General features: G+C 52.3%; 2 protein-coding genes and 1 long non-coding RNA gene across 5 annotated transcripts in view; 1 reads left to right on the plus strand and 2 right to left on the minus strand.

Moving 5' to 3' along the window:
• LOC144947706 (riboflavin-binding protein-like) overlaps positions 1 to 4,776 on the plus strand; it is a 28,305-nt gene extending 23,529 nt beyond the window's left edge. For all 3 annotated transcript variants that reach the window (XM_078877010.1, XM_078877009.1, XM_078877008.1), the window contains exon 6: positions 1,210 to 4,776. In XM_078877010.1, coding sequence (XP_078733136.1) covers positions 1,210 to 1,467 — 258 coding nt within the window. In that variant the 3' untranslated portion in view covers positions 1,468 to 4,776. The remainder of the gene's footprint in view (positions 1 to 1,209) is intronic.
• Positions 4,777 to 5,864: 1,088 nt separating this feature from the next.
• LOC144947584 (uncharacterized) lies at positions 5,865 to 8,342 on the minus strand. Its single transcript, XM_078876796.1, has 4 exons — positions 8,278 to 8,342; positions 7,178 to 8,072; positions 6,610 to 6,851; positions 5,865 to 6,152 (listed from the first exon to the last, which is right to left on the minus strand). Exons 1-4 carry the CDS (start codon positions 8,338 to 8,340, stop codon positions 5,865 to 5,867), a joined length of 1,488 nt encoding a protein of 495 aa, XP_078732922.1. The 5' UTR covers positions 8,341 to 8,342.
• A 62-nt stretch (positions 8,343 to 8,404) lies between these two features.
• On the minus strand, positions 8,405 to 11,640 carry LOC144947600 (uncharacterized). Its single transcript, XR_013640080.1, has 3 exons — positions 11,487 to 11,640; positions 9,386 to 9,596; positions 8,405 to 8,459 (listed from the first exon to the last, which is right to left on the minus strand). It is a non-coding gene; the product is annotated as an uncharacterized LOC144947600 (long non-coding RNA).
• Between the last annotated feature and the right edge of the window lie 8,832 nt (positions 11,641 to 20,472).

Consider the following 20,472-nt stretch of genomic DNA (forward strand, 5'->3'; position numbering starts at 1 on the left):
AGATTTCATCTCCGTGGTATCCCACCTTTAGGGCGCCAATGTGGTGCCTCGCAGCAACAAGGCACCTGAGTTTGATTGGAAACTCAGGCCCCTTTCTGCGTGTGTGTGTGGAGTTTGTATGTTCTCCTTCTGCTCTACATGGGTTTCCTCTCGGTTCTCTGGTTCCCTCCTATAGCGAATAAAAACCCCAAACAATGAAATCGGTACTGGCCAAACATCCGAATGCTGAAAAATTACCTGAAAATTACTCAATTGGGATTACACACAGCAGCAGCAATATTGCCCCGACTGTGAAAGCTTGGCAGGTCCCTCCTGCAAAATGATCTTGAGACTCAGTTAGGCTTTGCTGAGTAAACAACAATATTTTAAAAATGTGATCTTTAACAATATTGTCAAGCATTTACCATTAAATAATACTTTAGGAAAAAAACCTTGAAGCTTAAGGCTGTGTGGCCCGCACGGGCAGACTGACAGGAGTTGGGAACTATGTTGAGACAAATAAATTGCAGTTTTTTCATCTCTTCTCCAATACTATTCCGACTGCGCTATCCGTGTCATGAGACGTCACCCTGTGTTAAAGAACGGTCTGTGTTGGGGCCATGGGTTCATCTCCTATTTTTCTATCCCCTGCTTTTCATAACCGGTTTAGTTTATATTCACGGTGCGTACGTGCATCATCATTCTATGTATCGGGCTCGCGCATTGCCTCGATAACAAAGTTAAATAAACGGCCCGCGGAAGCGGATATCGAACAAATACTGTTAAGATGACTCAGCACCAGTGACCTCTGGTTTCCACTCGGTGAGAGTCGTTAATGTTCGTCGCGTGACGGTCAAATCAATGTTTACATTTTCAGAGCTGGAATTTTGCCAAATTTAAGCGCAGAACCAAATTCAACGCGATGGGCTATCAACTCACTACGCTTGAGAAGCCAGTTTAATCATAGGCGGCTGAAACCTGAAATCAAACCCAGGATCTCAGCGGTGCTGGCTTAGCGTTCAGACCTCTGAGCCATCCACCTGGCGTCCTCTATTCGGTTCGAGATGGAGCAACAAAATCCGCTGAGTGCGGATTGCTGCCTCGCAGAACTGTGACAGCTTGAGGAAAGCCGTCATCGTCCAGTCGTTGATAGATCACGGCTGATGATTCCGATGACGATGGCACCGACCGCCGTGTTTGCGCGTTCTGTTTGTTTGTGCATGCACGCAGATGTTCCGGGACGGCCGCGACTTGTGTGAGGGTTTCTGGGGCCTCGCCCTCCTCCCCGTGGCCCACGGAGTGGAGCCGTGCATCTCTCCGGGCGACCGAGAGGGCGACATCACCGCCACCGCCGCTATCGGGACGTCGACGGTCGTGGAAATCGCAGCCCCTCCGACGAGGGGCAACGTTGCGACCCGCGACGTCGCACGCCGCGCCAAGCGCGCACTCTTCCAGGAAGAGGTGGAAGGCAGCGGCAGTGGCTTCTGAGAGAGCCGAACTCCCCAGGGGGGAAATCCGGAAACTCTCCGATGAGATTTTTTTGTTGTTTCCGGGCAACACCGTGAATTGTTCAGCATGATGTCCGACGGTTCGCCCTGCGTGCTGGGAGCTTTTTGAGGAATTGAACTGAGTAGCTCACTTTTGCTTGAGATTATATAACGTTGTTGGCTGTCGCTGGTATTGCCAGTACTGGATGATGATTGGGCTAGAAATGGCAAAGCCTGCAGCAGCCGGCAATGCTAAACAATCGAGAGAGGGAAAATGAGCCGCTCAGTGTAGTTCTTGAAAAAGGTCCCAGCACACGGTACTAAACGTCAGTCGTGCCGCACACGCGGCACAACCCGAAAAACACATCGGAGAGCTGAACAGCACCACCGTGAAAACCTAGACGGTTGTGGAAAATCTGTGGGCAGATGCACACAAATCCTTAAGTAAAGTTTTCCCTAGGTTCTCACTGATTTGAATTGCCAACTAATAGTTCAATATTACTTAAGATATTTAATTCAACTGACCACTGGAAACACGTGTGCAGAACTGGGGAACCTTTTACGAATAGGGCTTTTAGATTAACCCTTGGTGGGCAATCACATTAACACCTTCGCGTTTTCTGATAACACTGCAAAGAAGTAAATGAGGCTCAGCTCACCTTTGACTCGCACGGATGCAATGCCATGCCTGCTGCCCTCTCGCCAACACGTTGACCTTCACATCTCCCTCTCGTAGCCGATTAGTAACGCATCGCATGATCGTGAGAGATGATGATGGTGACCCGATTAATGTGAGCGGAGCGTTTAGCGCGCTGCGCTACAAGCCCAGCGACCCAAGTTTGATTTACGCTCACGGCCACAGACGATTATCTGAACCGGTTCTGGGCCTCCCCTAGGTCGACTCAGCCTGAGGACTTGGTACGGTGTCTAAACATCGCTACTAGGAAGACCAGCTGCCAGGCGTGGTGCTGGCCACCCACCCCCTCGCGTATCGTGCCGGCCTTCATAGGTGCTACTCGCTAACAGCACTTGTCCCAACAGTCTGTTAAGGCCTACACGGGGGATCTTTGTGGCTGAGATGCTTGAAGTGATGGATTTTGTTTTGCAGGTTTTATCGAAGGGGGTGAGGCCTCACGTGACCCTAGGCTGAATGAAATGGCGTTGTGGGCCATATGAAATATGGTTATGGGCCGTGTCTAGCCAATGGGCCATGTTTCTCTCCCTGCACTCAAAGCCTCAGATCATCAAACTGGGTCTCCCAGGAGGCAGTTTCCAGAAACGGATCCTAAAACACAATCTCAAGTACCTCTTTTTCAGAGTCTCGATCTGCTCTGAATAAGGGCCATTACCCAAAACGTCACCTATTATATACTTTTTTTTAAGGCAGTGTTATTCGTTACAATTGCCAAATCTCTGTGGTTTGTCAGTAAGGGGGGGGGGGGGGTACACGGTCAGTACAATCTCAATTGAGAAACTGTAACGGTGATTTTTCACATTTGGCAAATTTGGAACATTACGCCAACTTCACGGGATATTGAGCGTCTGCTGTGAAGCAGATAGATTGTCAAGATGCTCACCCTGAATTCAAGTACTGCAATCCACCACTGAGTCACCGTAATCTCAAGACCCCAGTCCTGAGACGCAGTCTCTTGTAGACTGCTTCTCACGAGAAGTCTAAAACACAGTCTCGTTATCTCCTGGAGTTGCGTCCTCCTGTGTCTCAACTCCCCAATCCTGAGACCCAGTGCTCATCGCATAAAGCCTCAAGGCGGATCTTTCAACCTGGATGCTGAAGTCCGGTCTCTTGGAGTCGAGTATGAAAGCCACTGATTCAGAAACAGTGACCTCCAGTTGCCATAATCTGATGATGTTTAATGGAAAGCTTTGTATCAGCTTAATATTCCTTATGCACATGAGCTTGCAATATACCAGCATTACAATAAAACAGGTATCGCTCAATTTACGACAGGGATGCGTTTTTAAAAAAACAAGCGGAAAATGAAATTTCGTAAATCGGAAATAGATTTTCCACAAATTGAATACGAACATTTTATTCCAACTCTATGCCTCGCCTAAAAATATACACCTATAACATTTTTCACAAGAGAAAATAATGATAAAGAACAGAAATTATGAAACGATTGAATAATTTTAATAAAAATAATGAACCTTTTGAGGCAACTCTGCTACATGTTGGCATGACTGTAACGGTGGCGGCGTTGGTGCTGCACTGCATGGACACCGTGACGCTGTCGCGGATGGATGAGGCCGCCTCCCCGCTGCTTCTTGCCCAATGATCTCGCGGTGCGTGCCGAAGTGAAATTTCATTAACGAGGAAATTCGATTTCAATCATCCAAAAGTGACCATAATTTGTCAATTGCATTCACGCGAAATTAGGTAAACCGAACGTTGATGAATCGAGGGATACCTGTGCGCTCCTATGGATACAGCAGAAAGCCAAGCGAGCTCATCCACGTGTGTGTTCACTCACAACGACGTTTCTTTGCCGTGCATAACTCTAACATACACCTCCGACGTTTATTTAGAACATCAATTATATCACAATTTAGGAACAAGACTGACACAATTGTGTCCGGTCCGCAAGGCTTTGCTAAAGACCACCGCGTCTTCAGATAATTGTGCTAGTGCTGCGTCTCTGATGATAATTATTACTTTTAAAACATTTACGTCTGAAGCGTCATTGAGAAATGCAAGCGGCTCTTGGACAGGACACGTCGCGGCTAGGAGGGACGACGGACAACGGTCAGGAATAATAACGGAGCAGCAGCCGAGCAATGGAATGTGTCCAGGAGGACGCCACCGGGGAGATGGAGCGACGAAATCTGTTCACGTGCCATGGGATTGCTGCATCAGGTGGGATGGGGAGAGGCGGTGGTGGCGGTCTAGGCAGGCCTTGATCCAGCAGTGGAACCATCGTAGCTGACCATGACGACAATGATGATGATGGTGGTCATGATGATGATGGCATAAAGGAGCAGGGTCTGGATGAAATGATCCCTGGTGGAGTTGTGCGGTGCCATCTGCTAGGCCGCCGTTCTCCGACGCGATGGCATTTTCTTCAAACGGGGCGCAATGTTTCATCTCGTGATACGACACCGATGATGACGCAATTGGGATATAATAATGTATTTCAAAACTACTCGTACACAATTGACTATGCATAAATGGTCTTGACGATGTCTTTATATTAAATTGAATGCTTTAACAGATGCAGATTAATATATCACTCGAACCATCCTTTCGATTAAGGCTGCTTTACATTGCAATTAAAGACATGCCAATCTCTGACTGCGGGGTGTGCTGTGTAAGACTTATTTCTCGACTTGTGGCTCTGCCGAGCTATCTCTATGTTCACGTTTGTGGCGTGGTGCTCTCCCGATGCACGGCGACGCAGTCGCGTGGCGGAATTTTGACTTTTTTTTTAAGTTGAAAACTCAATCCATCTCTCAAGGCTCCTCCTGCCTGCAGCGAAGGTCGCTGCCCTCACGGGGTTCACACGTCCCTGCGTGCGCTCGGATCCACAGACGCCAAAGACTCTTCAGTGTCGAGGCTGGGGGTCAGTGTTGAGGCTGTGGGTCAGTGTTGAGGCTGTGTGTCAGTGTTGAGGCTGTGGGTCAGTGTTGAGGCTGGGGGTCAGTATTGAGACTGTGTGTCAGTGTTGAGGCTGTGGGTCAGTGTTGAGGCTGGGGGTCAGTGTTGAGGCTGGGGGTCAGTGTTGAGGCTGTGGGTCAGTGTTGAGGCTGGGGGTCAGTGTTGAGTCTGTGGGTTAGTGTTGAGGCTGGGGGTCAGTGTTGAGGCTGGGGGTCAGTGTTGAGGCTGGGGGTCAGTGTTGAGGCTGTGGGTCAGTGTTGAGGCTGGGGGTCAGTGTTGAGGCTGTGGGTCAGTGTGGAGGCTGTGGGTCAGTGTTGAGGCTGGGGGTCAGTGTTGAGGCTGGGGGTCAGTGTTGAGGCTGGGGGTCAGTGTTGAGGCTGGGGGTCAGTGTTGAGGCTGGGGGTCAGTGTTGAGGCTGTGGGTCAGTGTTGAGGCTGTGGGTCAGTGTGGAGGCTGTGGGTCAGTGTTGAGGCTGTGGGTCAGTGTTGAGACTGTGTGTCAGTGTTGAGGCTGGGGGTCAGTGTTGAGACTGTAGGTCAGTGTTGAGGCTGTGGGTCAGTGTTGAGACTGTAGGTCAGTGTTGAGGCTGTGGGTCAGTGTTGAGGCTGTGGGTCAGCGTTGAGGCTGTGGGTCAGCGTTGAGGCTGGGGGTCAGTGTTGAGGCCGTGGGTCCATATCGCGTCTCTGCATTCAAATGCATCACATTTGCAGAACGGCACCCAGCGGTATTCGTTGATTGCATCTCCCTCCGGAGTGTCAAACCCCGCAGCACGAGCAGCACGGCGCTCACTGCTCCTTCCTCGGCACCGTCGCGCGGGACTGGGCTCGCGAAGCGGCCCGCTGCGGCCGCCCCCTGTTCCTGGCCGCCGCCCCCTTCAGGCGCCCTTTGCCCTCGCCTCCGCTGCTGCCCGCGGCGTCGGACACGTCCGAGGCGGCCCTCGTCGGGAGCGCCGGTGGCAGCTGCGGTGGCGGCGCGGGCCCCGCGGCCGCGTTGCGGTACGAGGGCGAGTACTGTAGCTCCCAGAAGACGGAGAGGTCGGCCAGGCTGTCCCTCCAGGAGCAGGGCCGTGCCCTCTGTCGTGAGGAACAACAACAATGACGGCAAAGGTAAAAGCGGCGGCAACAATGGCGCGGTGGCAACATTGTTTGTCGTGAGGACAACCGCCAAGCGACGCGGACGAGATTCACTTTGTGGGGTGGAGACGGATAAAGAGGAGGGGAAGAGAAGCAGAGCGAGAGAGACAGCAGCAGCAGCGAGACGACGTCACAGAGTTCGGAGGTCACGACCAGACAGGAGCAGCCGCGGGACACTGAAATTCCGCTCGGCACTCACCGCTCCGAACGCCGGCGCGTTCAGCGCTGGCGCCGTGTGCGGCCGAGCGCCGCGCGGGGCCGAGCCCCTCGGTCCCGACGGACGCGGCTCCGCCGAGTCTCCCGCGCTGGACGTGGGGTACGACGAGGAGGAGGTCGTCACCGGCGCCGCTCCCCTCCGCGTGCCGGCGCTCCATCCCTCCTCCTCCTCCCCCCCTGCCGCAGCCGCCGCCGTCGTCGGCCTCGCGCCGCCTGCCGTGGTCACGGCGGCGGCGGCGGTCCCCGTGTCGGTCGCCGCCCCGGCTACCCGGCGGTCGCGAGGCCCCGAGCGGAGCGAGCGCATCCTCTGGGCGAAGGCGCAGGTGCGCGCGTGGGCCGCGCGCCGGCGCTCCGACCTCTCCCACAGGTGCGCCGAGAGCGGCCGCAGAGACGCCGGGAGGCGCGGCGTGAGCGTCGCCGCCTCTGGCCAATTCGCGCGAGCGAGAAAAAACAACCGTCGGTGTATTTGCGCGGAATATTTGTATGTTGAACTTCTTTCGCACCGTACGTAGACAACCACGCTAATCGGAGGTGCGGGACAAACGGTCGGGGTGGTGGGTGGGTGGGCGAGAGGACAAACTCGTCTGAGCTCTGTGAGCTGCGAGTGACATCATCACCGCACACTTGGCCGCCCGTGCCAGCCAGCAAAACTTTTTTTAATGCAGTACGAGTAAAAATAAATTACGCCTTGCAATGAGAACACGGTACATCAAAGAGCAGACAATCCTCTGAAAACCAGACGACCCTACCTGGGACGCGTCGCGTAGCGAATGTCGGGAAACTCTGCGGACACGCCGGCCCCATCGCCCCGCGTCTCCTCGCACCCAGCGCCATCTCCTGCACGAGGACGACACCCAACTGCTGTCCCGGCGACCTCCAGGCCGGCTCTGCAGGTCCTTGGCCCCGCCCGTCCGCTCGCGGGATGGTCCACCTCCCGCTCAGCAAGCGCGCAGGTCGCTGGGAGCCGGTCGCGACTCCGCACGGCTCGGCGGGCGTCTCCGTCGGCCTCGCGAGCGCCTCCGCTTCAACGCTGCCGCCTCCCAGACGCGCCTCCGAGTGAATCGCCTCCAGTTGCCGCGGTTGGCCGGTTGACTTACCCAACTCGACTTTTGCGTCGTATCGATTCTCCAAACCGATCGCATCGTCCCCGAGCGCCTTCTGGCGGACCCCCTCTTCCCGGCCACCGGGCCCTGCCGTAAGATCGTCCCGGTCTCCCCTCGGGTCCCCCGGCGTCCCCCCGTCGTCCCGACCGTTCGTCCGATCCCTGCGCTCCTCCGCACCTCCCGGGTCTCCCCGCGCCGTCGCCACCCCTTCGCCCGGCCGCCCGACGGCGCTCTCGCACGCGCCCCGGCCCAGCTCCCTGGCGAGGGCCGCCGCGCTCCTCCCGCGGGCGTCCCGCGCCTCCCCGGGCTCCAGGCGCTGGCGCCGCATGGCCGCGGCGAGGGCGGCGGCCTCGCGGGGCCGGTCGGCCCACACGGCGAGGTGCAGCGCCGTCATGCGCGCGGAGCGCTCGCGCCGCGCCACCTCGCCCCCCTCGCCCGCCGCCAGCAGCAGCCGCAGCAGCCGCCCGCGGCCCAGCGTCGCCGCCAGCATGATGGCGTCCCAGCCGCCCGCCGGCTCGCTGTCTCCCACTCGCGCGCCCGCCTGGGGGGGGGGGGGGGGCAGAGGGTGGAGCAGGGGCGGCACACGGTTCACGGGTGGGCACGGGGAGGGCGGCGATGCGGTGGGCACGGAGATCGGCGCGGGGGTCAACAATGGACACTGACGGTGACGTGGCCGTCGATCGCGCAGACGGTCGCAACTGCACCGGGGCCCGCGGGACACAGGCCCCCCCCCCCCCTCCTGTCACCTGCAGCAGCATGCGCGCGCAAGCCAGCGCGCGGGCCTCCCCGTCGTGCAGCGCGCACAGCATGAGCGGCGTGACCCCCCCCGGCCCCCGCCCCCCCGGATCGGCCCCCCCGTCCTCCAGCAGCGTGCGCGCCCGCGCCAGGTCCCCGCTGCGCACGGCCGCGTGCAGCTCCATGCTCGGCCCTGCAGAGGGGCGGAGAAGAGTGGGACCCCCCCCCCCTCATCGCAGGTGGAGCGATCGTCGGGTTACCCCCCAACGGGTCTCGGAGGGAGCGCGCTGCACCCCGAGTCGGTCTGAGCACTCTGACGAGTCCGGTCCGTCACGACCGGCTGCTCGGCATTTCAACATGATGCACGATGCACGAATGTTAATTGCAGTCAATTTGATCTTCGTAAAAAATTATAATAATAACCCGATTTTATTTGTTAAAATAGTTATACAGTAATAACCCAACGTATCCTTATTTTTGGGCCACCCTGTATAGACACACATACGAATTGTAGAGCTAAACCAAAGTTAAAGAGAACACAACTACGATAAATTCGGCACGCTACTGGCAGTAACTAACACTACACACATGGTGATGATGTGGTTTTAATGACCACATAACCCATATCGTTCACCAGAGCGCCACAATCTAGCGTTGTAAATCGTTACACAGCGGTACAGTACTTGTTTGTATGAGAGCAGCTGCCACCGTAACGTGAATGGTCACCGACGCTGGACAATCTCGAGACGCTGCAGTTCAATTACATCTCCAGGTGCGGCAGTTTAAACAGTGGGCCAACTTTCTGAAATCCCTAAATTACCTCCCCACCACCACCCAGGCCGACCTCGGTCCGTCCACCCAGCAGCAGTACGAGTTCGGTAACACCACCACCAACACCACCACCAGTCGATCAGCTTGGTCGCGTCTGGTGGGGTAAAGTGTGGGTACCCCACCTCCTCCAAGACGTAGCGGCTCTCGAGAGCGCCCTCGACTGGAGGCCCTTGGGTGGGGGTGGTCAACTCAAAAACCCGAGGGCCCTTGGACTGGACCAATCACAACGAGTCCGGCTCCGTGCTCAGCTGGGTACTGGAGGTGTCTCGCTCTCACCCAATCCCGTACCTGGTCCACGTGGCCGCTGTGTGCCCCGCGGCGTCTCCTCTGACGGCGCCGCGAGCCTCACCGAAACCTTCCTGCTCGTGGCCACTGCCATGAGGTGGGTGGGTGGTGGAGGAGGAGGAGGAGGTGGTGGAGGAGGAGGAGGAGGTGGTGGTGGTGGAGGAGGTGGTCGCGTCGTTGGTGGTCGTGTAAGTTGAAAGAAGCCCTGGAGGGTCTAGACAAACATTTGATGCACAAACAAGTTCACTCACCCATACAAAGACACGGATCCCCCGTATAGCCTCTCACAGACTGTTGGGACAGGTGCTGTGAGCGAGTAAGCACAATTATGAAGGCCTCAACGGCACACGAGTAGATGGCCAACGGCAACACGCCGGACCGTCTTTGTCTCCCCAGCGATGACATTCGTCACCGAAGTTGGCCGTGAGCGAGAATCGAACACGGGTCGCCAGGTTCGTAGCGCAGCGTGCTAACCACTGCACCACCGCTCCCCACTCACCCACCGACAGTGGCACACGAAACGAGGTGTATTTTTATCTTACCAGGTGAGGCCCACTGAGCTAAATAGCTGTTTTTCAGAAGCAACCTGGTCGCGATTGATAGCTCCACGAAGTGGCTTATCACGTGGCAATGTATAGCAGTCAAATACTCTAAACGCACGTTTCTAAATGTGGAGGGAAACCCACGGACTCATAACAAACACACCGAGTTAATTCTAAAGCCCCTTTTGTCTATGTATCCACTGCTAGATGAATGCAGCCCTTCCCCTCCGCGTGACTGTGCGTGGAGGCTGTTTGTCGGCCACACTTCGTCACGTTTGTCAATACGCGTCGACGGCGTTGGAGGCCCAAACAAAAGGAGCGGAACCTGCCACTGATGTTAGCCGTGAGACGCTTAAACTAAATAGTAACACACAATACAGGAGACTCGCGTCGCTTTAAATTGCTCTTCACATAGCTGTACAGATACAGATCCCCCGTGTAACCTTTGACAGGTTGTTGGGCCGAGTGTTTTTAGCGAGCAGCACCTATGAATGAACGCCCGGGCACACGTCGCCCCACGTGGTGGTGTGGTCAAACCACGCCCGGCCGCCTTTGTCTCTCCCCAGTCATGATATCTACTCCCCGCAAAAAGGTAACGATTTGGGGTAAATGACACACGCGCAGCAGTGTACGCAAAAATATCCACGGTACACTCTGAGAATACACTCAACACATTAACCACACGTATACATACACAATACGGTTCATATAACGTACATAAGCTACATACTCTACTCATAAACTTACCATATCCTGTACATATACAACACATGCACACTTACATCAGACACATTACACTTCATTACCACACACGGATACATACATACACAATATAATGTGTACATACACACGATACGGTAGAATACTACACACTACGTACCACATTCAGTGCATACATCCATACACAATGCAGTAGGAACACACAACACATACTATACATGACACTCAGCACACATACGCACGTCTGATAGACATTAAAAACCCTCCAGCCACACGCAGAAGATACATTCCATACATATATACACACCTTAACGTAGAGTACAGGTGGACTGCACAATCACACTCAGACACCCTCTCTCACTTACACTCACTCACAATGTGTATCTCACACTCCTCAACACGCATAAGCTCTCTTACACAAACACACAATCGGTCTTGCTCACAATATTTCGCTTACACACTCTCTCAGTCTCGTACTCATTTACAATCCTCACAATCTCTCACACTCCTTCTCATACTCAGTCTCAATCTCTCACACTCACACACGCACAATCTCACACAAAATCTCCCGCACACTCAATCTCTCTAACTCTCACTCACAATCTTTCTCCCGCACACACAGTCTCACAATCTCACACACAACCGATCGCTTACACACGCACAAATATACAATCTTGTACTCGCATACTCACGTTGCTCACACTCTCACTGTCGCACACTCGCACAGTCGCACACTCGCACAATCTGCCCAATGCTCACTCAGATCCTTCTCCCCCTCATGCACACTCGCAATCCCTCTCTCTTTCTCGTGCACTCTCACACACGAGATCCCACCCACACACCTGAGATGTCTGAACATGTTGGGCTGTACCACTTGCAGCACAGGTACAGGTGTGATGGAGAAGGGGTAATCGTTGGCACCCTTGAGCACCTAAAGCAAACCCCGCTGCAATGGTACAGCCCACAGCTCTCACATCACAGAGCACAGTACAGTGCCTCAATGGTGTTTAATCAGTTGGGCTCCCAGCGAGACCCCGGGAAACGTAATTGCATAACCACAACTCTTCCAATACACGCAGGGCAGGGTGGCGCATTGGTCGCACTTGTGCCCCACAGCAAGAAAGGCTCAAGTTGCATTGCCGAATGGGTCGCATTCCTCTGTCCTGCTTGGGTTTCCTATGGATTCGCCCCCCCCCCCCCCCCCAAAGCTAGAGAAGCGTACAATGTAACTGGCATGTGCCAAACATACCAATGCTGACAAAAATACCTGAAAATGTACTCAATTGGGATCACACACAGCAACGACATCGCCTCCCTACTGCGAAAACTTGGCAGGACCCTCCTGAAGTGGAGTCTTGAGACTCTGCGAGACTTGACCGCAGTGCTTCTTCATTGCAAGGCCCGCGGGCCGCTGGCGGCCCCTGGTGGCCTTGAATGCGGCCCCCGACAAGACACACCACGTGACCACACCCATCGTGTTGTCAACCCCCAATGGTCTCGAATGTATGGCGGTCCTCACACGGATGTCTTATGGCGAAAGTGGCTCACTCTGAAACTGAGTAGAGAACACGGCTGTGGCCTTCTCTGAGACTGAGTAGAGAACACGGCTGTGGCCCTCTCTGAGACTGAGTAGAGAACACGGCTGTGGCCCTCTCTGAAACTGAGTAGAGAACACGGCTGTGGCCCTCTCTGAGACTGAGTAGAGAACACGGCTGTGGCCCTCTCTGAAACTGAGTAGAGAACACGGCTGTGGCCCTCTCTGAAACTGAGTAGAGAACACGGCTGTGGCCTTCTCTGAAACTGAGTAGAGAACACGGCTGTGGCCCTCTCTGAAACTGAGTAGAGAACACGGCTGTGGCCCTCTCTGAAACTGAGTAGAGAACACGGCTGTGGCCCTCTCTGAAACTGAGTAGAGAACACGGCTGTGGCCCTCTCTGAAACTGAGTAGAGAACACGGCTGTGGCCCTCTCTGAGACTGAGTAGAGAACACGGCTGTGGCCCTCTCTGAGACTGAGTAGAGAACACGGCTGTGACCCTTTCTGAGACTGAGTAGAGAACACGGCTGTGGCCCTCTCTGAGACTGAGTAGAGAACACGGCTGTGGCCCTCTCTGAAACTGAGTAGAGAACACGGCTGTGGCCTTCTCTGAAACTGAGTAGAGAACACGGCTGTGGCCCTCTCTGAGACTGAGTAGAGAACACGGCTGTGGCCCTCTCTGAGACTGAGTAGAGAACACGGCTGTGACCCTTTCTGAGACTGAGTAGAGAACACGGCTGTGGCCCTCTCTGAGACTGAGTAGAGAACACGGCTGTGGCCCTCTCTGAGACTGAGTAGAGAACACGGCTGTGGCCCTCTCTGAGACTGAGTAGAGAACACGGCTGTGGCCCTCTCTGAGACTGAGTAGAGAACACGGCTGTGGCCCTCTCTGAGACTGAGTAGAGAACACGGCTGTGGCCCACTCTGAGACTGAGTAGAGAACACGGCTGTGACCCTCTCTGAAACTGAGTAGAGAACACGGCTGTGGCCCTCTCTGAGACTGAGTAGAGAACACGGCTGTGGCCCTCTCTGAAACTGAGTAGAGAACACGGCTGTGGCCCACTCGGAGACTGAGTAGAGAACACGGCTGTGGCCCTCTCTGAGACTGAGTAGAGAACACGGCTGTGACCCTTTCTGAGACTGAGTAGAGAACACGGCTGTGGCCCTCTCTGAAACTGAGTAGAGAACACGGCTGTGGCCCACTCTGCAACTGAGTAGAGAACACGGCTGTGACCCTCTCTGAGACTGAGTAGAGAACACGGCTGTGACCCTCTCTGAGACTGAGTAGAGAACACGGCTGTGGCCCTCTCTGAAACTGAGTAGAGAACACGGCTGTGGCCCACTCTGCAACTGAGTAGAGAACACGGCTGTGACCCTCTCTGAGACTGAGTAGAGAACACGGCTGTGACCCTCTCTGAGACTGAGTAGAGAACACGGCTGTGGCCCTCTCTGAGACTGAGTAGAGAACACGGCTGTGGCCCTCTCTGAAACTGAGTAGAGAACACGGCTGTGGCCCTCTCTGAAACTGAGTAGAGAACACGGCTGTGGCCCTCTCTGAGACTGAGTAGAGAACACGGCTGTGGCCCTCTCTGAGACTGAGTAGAGAACACGGCTGTGGCCCTCTCTGAGACTGAGTAGAGAACACGGCTGTGGCCCTCTCTGAGACTGAGTAGAGAACACGGCTGTGGCCCTCTCTGAAACTGAGTAGAGAACACGGCTGTGGCCCTCTCTGAGACTGAGTAGAGAACACGGCTGTGGCCCTCTCTGAGACTGAGTAGAGAACACGGCTGTGGCCCTCTCTGAGACTGAGTAGAGAACACGGCTGTGGCCCTCTCTGAAACTGAGTAGAGAACACGGCTGTGGCCCACTCTGAAACTGAGTAGAGAACACGGCTGTGGCCCTCTCTGAGACTGAGTAGAGAACACGGCTCCTCCACTGGGTGGGGCGGTGACGTCACATCTCCTGGCCAACGCCAAAATGGGGTGGTGGGTGAGATCTAAGCCGGCTATGGGTATGACCGCCTCCACCAACCCACAGCATTGGCCAAGCATGGTGAAGTATGGTCAAATATCCCCCTCATCCACGAATCACACGGCGTGGGGAAGCCTTCATCCGGCAGTGGATAGAAAAATGGCCGCAGTTAATTGTTGCGGTAATTTGAAAATATTTTCCCCAAAATGTTTACTTACAAAGCCTGAATAAAGAAAAGTCAATTTGAAACCCACAGTAGAGTTTTGAGATTCACGTTTGAAAAGTTGCGAGTTAAACTCCTGGTTAGGGGTAGATTCAACCCATCAGCTCTCCCTCTGGAGTCAATTAAATGAGTGACCACTTCGTGGGGAGTCCCCAATGGTTGTCTTATGGATGGACCCCGCCATGAAAAAAATTGGAATTCCCACCACTCGCTCTGCAGGACTGTAAACAGGAGCTCAACACCAATGCGTCGATGCGCAGTCGAGCAGCCGGAAATCACGAATACTTTTTTTTATCCATACGACACTGAAATTATAACATACAATACACGCACGGTCCATGGAATATAATGATTTTAAAACAGGCTCTAGAAAGGAACAGGCAAACGCACAGGCATCGGTGGCAAGATGTCAACTACTTTCCCTGGTATACAGGAGGTCGTGGGTTCGATCCTGAAGCCTGTATATTTGGAGTCTCTCCAAGTGACGCGTGGATTTTTCTCCGGGTCACCCGGTTTTTCTCTCCACATTTAGAATCAACAACATGCGTTTCAAATATTTGCCTTCTATAAATGTCACTTTGTTGAGCTATCATTTATGATAACCAAGTTGCTTCTCAAAATAGCTATATAAATCAGTGGGCTTTACCTGGTAAAATAAAATAAAATAGTTTATGTTTTATAGTTTTTCATGTTCACCTCGGCCTACCATATTAATTCATGTAAGCGACCTTGGCGAAGCGTACACGGTAATGAGCTTTGCGTCGGCGAGACTGTTGACCTTTACGTTAACTGTGGGAGAGCTCAATTGGTGTTCTCGGTGTCTGGAAGAGGGGGGGGGGGAAGTGTTCTCATATCATGTAGGCAAAGGTGCAGCTATGCAATTGCCACCTCTGACGTTTGTAAGACAAGACCGGGAGGAATATCTTGCAGCACCAGAAGAGAGGAGAGATGCATGTACGCGCATTGTCTCTTGCTGGTCTCGTCAAGGAACATGGCATGTCACGGGAGCTCCGGTCATCCTCGCAGCTGGCCATGAAACAAAGACGGTTACCGCATCGCGCACTTTCAGATGCGCTTCTGTGGCCGTCTGTCACACTCTTCCCTCCGAGATTAGGAAATCACTGGAGCTATGCACTTTGAAATCTAGATTGAAAACGAATTTCTTTGGATCTGCTTTTTTGTGTTTGGTTGTCCTTCCCCCGCACCTCCAATTAGCACGTTTGGCTACGTACGGTGCAAAAGAAGTTCAACATACACACATACGTCTCGCAGTGGTAAATATACAGCCCTAAATTAGTTTTTGTTTGTGGCACTGCTGGTTATTCACGCCACGGCTGGCAAAAGGGCCTCCACTAGATAGAGCTCCGCCGAGCTCACCACTAGAGAGTAATTGGCCTACTCTTCCATACATACGTCTCGCATTTATAAATATCTATAAATAACGCGATCTGACCCAAAAACCTATATTATGAATAATATTGGTCGCGAAAGTCTACGTGTTAAACCTTCCACGCTGGCCAGACGTCTTGGAAGAAGGCGGGAATACCCACACTTTACCCCAACACACGTGACCTGCCGATTGACTGCGTGGTGTACCCCTGTGTGCACTTGTGGGGAAGTAAGAAATGTTGATTGTGGTGTACCCCTGTGTGCACTGGTGGGTGGACAGAGGTGGTGGGGAAGTAAGAAATGTTGATTGTGGTGTACCCCTGTGTGCACTGGTGGGTGGACAGAGGTGGTGGGGAAGTAAGAAATGTTGATTGTGGTGTACCCCTGTGTGCACTGGTGGGTGGACAGAGGTGGTGGGGAAGTAAGAAATGTTGATTGTGGTGTACCCCTGTGTGCACTGGTGGGTGGACAGAGGTGGTGGGGAAGTAAGAAATGTTGATTGTGGTGTACCCCTGTGTGCACTGGTGGGTGGACAGAGGTGGTGGGGAAGTAAGAAATGTTGATTGTGGTGTACCCCTGTGTGCACTGGTGGGTGGACAGAGGTGGTGGGGAAGTAAGAAATGTTGATTGTGGTGTACCCCTGTGTGCACTGGTGGGTGGACAGAGGTGGTGGGGAAGTAAGAAATGTTGATTGTGGTGTACCCCTGTGTGCACTGGTGGGTGGACAGAGGTGGTGGGGAAGTAAGAAATGTTGATTGTGGTGTACCCCTGTGTGCACTGGTGGGTGGACAGAGGTGGTGGGGAAGTAAGAAATGTTGATTGTGGTGTACCCCTGTGTGCACTGGTGGGTGGACAGAGGTGGTGGGGAAGTAAGAAATGTTGATTGTGGTGTACCCCTGTGTGCACTGGTGGGTGGACAGAGGTGGTGGGGAAGTAAGAAATGTTGATTGTAATTTGGAGGTGGCTCAGAGTTGAGAGCGCCGAGCTGACACTGTTGGGATCCTGTGATCGTACACCGGGGTATCAAGTTCACAGGTTTGACTGCAATTTAGCTAAATTCCAGTTTAACACGAAGTAGGCTTTCGCGACCAATATTATTCATAATAATGGTTTTTATTCGGGTTAGATCGCGTAAATATAAATGTGTCGTTAACCCCGCGACCATCCGACACGGCCGATTAGGAAGGCTAGTCACGTAAAAACCGTGCCAATCGGTTACGACTTCAGCACACCGGTGTGTTGGAGAGTCAACCCACAACATTTACAATTATGGCAAGTCGCCTGATGAAGCTGATTGTAATCACCAGCGAAACATTGCACTCAAATTGTAAATGTGTTTTTTTGCCGAACTCCCTGTCTCGTCGCGACGAAAGCCCCCATCGAATTGAAATAACAATTCGTTTATCCGGCTGTGTGGCTGCGCTACGAACCCGGCGACCCCAGTTCGATTTCTGCTCAAGGCCAACACCAGTGACGACTATCTGCACAGGTTCTGGGCCTCCCCTAGATCGACTCAGCCTCAAATGAGTACCTGGTGCGGTGTCTAAACATCGCCACGAGGGAGACAAAGGCGGCCGGGAGTGGTGCTGGCCCCCTACCCCCCACGTGTGCCACAGTGCCGACCTTCATCGGTGCTCCTCGCCAACAGTCCGTTAAGGCGACACGGGGGAGCTTTGTCTTTCGTGTGATTTCATCATCATCAGCAACAAATAGCTGGTGAAGTCACACACGCAATAAGTAAGATAAAAAAGCATGTTTGCAAGGGTGTGAAAATCTGAAATCTGCGGACGTTTCGTACAGTCTCAGTCTGAAGAATGTAACTGAATAATTATCTTTGAACCAGCAGTCACACATTTAGTCCGCTTTCATTGGGGTGCGTAATTTCCTCCCAGTCTCCCACCGTAAATATGGTCTCAGCCAAGTCAACTCCTCAGTAAATCTTTGTACCTTTGAGTATATATGTATGTATATAGCCAAATTGTCATGTTTGGCTTTCCTCAGTGCACTGCGGCCCCTAGCCACACTACTCAACTATCATAGCATTTACTCAGAGACTCGTGAATTCAATCCAGTCGCAAGTCAGTCGCGCTCTCGTCTTTGGTGGGCAGTCGTCAACACTGGATCGGTTTTGACATTTCAATGTCTCATCAGCAGACTTGGGTCTCGCTTGACACCAATGCTGGTGAATTACCCATATGTTGATCGACAATGACCCTCTCTCTATTACAGATGGGTCCCGGTTCGACGCAACGCTACATTGTAAATAACACAAAAGAAGTCTTAGTGTCGTTGCGGGAAATATCAGTAACACAATACGCAGACAACACGGTCTCTTTCCCATTTTCTGTCGTTCCACATATTAAAAAAGTATTTCCTTACACATCCCACTTTGTGGTGGCGGGTCATAAACAAGACAAAGATCCCCCGTATAGCCTTAACATGCTCTTGGGGCAAGTGCTGTTAGCGAGTAGCATCTATTTAGGTCGGCACGAATCACAAGGGGGTGGGTGGCCAGCACCACCCCGGCCGCCTTTGTCTCCCCAGTGCCCGCCTCTCCACAAGAACACACGCGCACTCTGTTGACACTGGTGGCACGCGAACTTGGCGAGGGCCAAGTACGGGGGTTGCTGGGCAGGCAGGCGGGGGAGGGGTTGGGGAGGCTCGGTGTTGTTACACTTCATCTTGGGGGCTCTCTCACGGTTGTCCTCACTGTGTTGGTTGCCATGGTGCTCCTTTGTAAATAAAACAAAAATATAATCGTTCGCGTCGTTGTGGAGAGTTTGAGCAACACAATGAATAAGCAGACGAATACATCTCCTTCGTTTGTCTGTCCCGCAGACATGAAATGATATTAAAGTAAATTCCGATTTAAAGCTTTCGTGACTGCAGGGATTCATATTCTTGGTTCTTTCGGTAAAGTCACGTAGAAGATAAATAATAAAATAATAAAGGCTAATGCTTACTCCGACTACACAATCCGCAAAGCAATCACTCCAACCATGAAGAAGGACCCTCTTGAGCCATTCAAAACCATCACCTTACCCTACATTGCGGGGATCACAAAAACGATTTCCAAAATCTTGAATAAACACAAGATCCAGGTCCGATTCAACACAGCACATAAAATCCGTGATCTGGTCCCGTCTGCAAAAGATGTGATTCCAGACAAACAGTACCCTGGCGTCTACAAATTAAGTTGCCTCTGTGGTAGCAGTTACATTGGAGAAAACAAACGACATTTCTCGGGCCGCATCCGTGAACACAAAGCTGACCTAAAACACGGTAGGACCAACACCTCAGCCGTGGCAGACCACTGTTATAATTCAGTGGGATCACATGACATTGACTTCTCCAAGACAGAGGTTCTCTGCAAGCCATCTGGCTACCATGAGAGATTCGTTCATAAGGCTATCCACATATACAAACACAGAGACAATTTCAACCGAGAAGATGGATTCTGGCTTAGCAATCATTGGAAGGATGTGATAAACCATTTCGGGTCTTAATGGATTGTGTTCACGCTTACGGTGACTTTCACACCGCATTCCATTCTCCATCTCTCCCCCCTCCGCCGTTCCGAACATAGATGGACTCGTCCATCTGGCCAACTGCCAAATCGCTGTCCGTGGTGCTGACGTTAAGAAAAAACCGCCACTTTTTTCAATGTTTCTTGCCGTGGTTTTCACACCTGATGATGATTGCTTGTGTTGCAATCGAAACGTCGTGAGAATTGTATTGTTTTATTTTCTATTATTTCCATTCTACGTGACTTTACCGAAAGAACCAAGAATATGATATAAAAGTAGTTTTTGTATCGTTACTTCCAGTCAACCACACGGACTTCTGGGAGGGCGTAATTTGCGAGTTTTGCTTCAGGTGAGCCAATGCTGCTGATATGATGCACTCCCAGAAGGCCTTGTGGTTAATGGGATGTGTAAACAAATGTACCTTTATATTATTTAATGTGAAGGGACAGATATATCAAGGATGTACTCTATATAGCGTCTGCTTCATTATGTTGTGTAAGTGAAGCAGTGTGGTTTCAAACCTATTCATCCATCTATGCAATAATATACTGTACGTACACCCAATAAGCATGCAACGAATGTTGGCCCAACGCTCAATTTTCACTTGGGCAAGGTGGCTCACCAGTAGAACAATCGGAACGTTGAGAGTTCAAATATTGCGAAGTTGATTCATCCAATCATCGCCCTGTGGTCGGTAAAATTAATACCCACTTTGAGGGAAAGTCAAAAGTGACAAGTGAGATATATTTTCAAGGTATAGATGCGAAATATCTTAATCCACCTAACACATTCTTAAAAACTATTATTACTTGAAGAGACAGCGTGTCTTCCAGAAAGAATTGTAAACACAGCGAGCTGGCTGGGCATACATACAGCGTGTTATGAAGAAGGGCTATTGCCCGAAACGACGCTTATTATATGTTTTACTTTCATTTTCACGCAGTATTGTTGACGAATGTCAGATGTAAAACGATACAGGAGTCCACTTCGTGTTCCTAATGTACGTGCGACATCTAGTGTCGAGATTGTGAAAACCCAAGTGCACGTGTTTCAAGTTATCGTCGCAGCAATATAATGTTCCACGATACGATATGAAATGTCACGATGTGTCGATTGTCGCGATATCACTTTGACGTAACTTGGTAATCATATTTGTAAATGTTTTGGATTGTTTTTGTGCTTT

This window comes from Lampetra fluviatilis, chromosome 46 (genome assembly GCF_964198595.1).
Source record: "Lampetra fluviatilis chromosome 46, kcLamFluv1.1, whole genome shotgun sequence".
NCBI classification, from domain to species: domain Eukaryota; kingdom Metazoa; phylum Chordata; class Hyperoartia; order Petromyzontiformes; family Petromyzontidae; genus Lampetra; species Lampetra fluviatilis.

What these genes read in the sequence shown, in the direction of transcription:
- LOC144947584 (XM_078876796.1), bottom strand. Translation starts at nt 8,340, where the DNA reads ATGCTGTGCGCGCTGCACGACGGGGAGGCCCGCGCGCTGGCTTGCGCG. An exon ending in GCGCGCGCATGCTGCTGCAG is followed by an intron (nt 8,073 to 8,277) that starts GTGACAGGAGGG and finishes CCCCCCCCCCAG; the next exon opens with GCGGGCGCGCGAGTGGGAGA. An exon ending in CGACGACGGCGGCGGCTGCG is followed by an intron (nt 6,153 to 6,609) that starts GCAGGGGGGGAG and finishes TCCTCACGACAG; the next exon opens with AGGGCACGGCCCTGCTCCTG.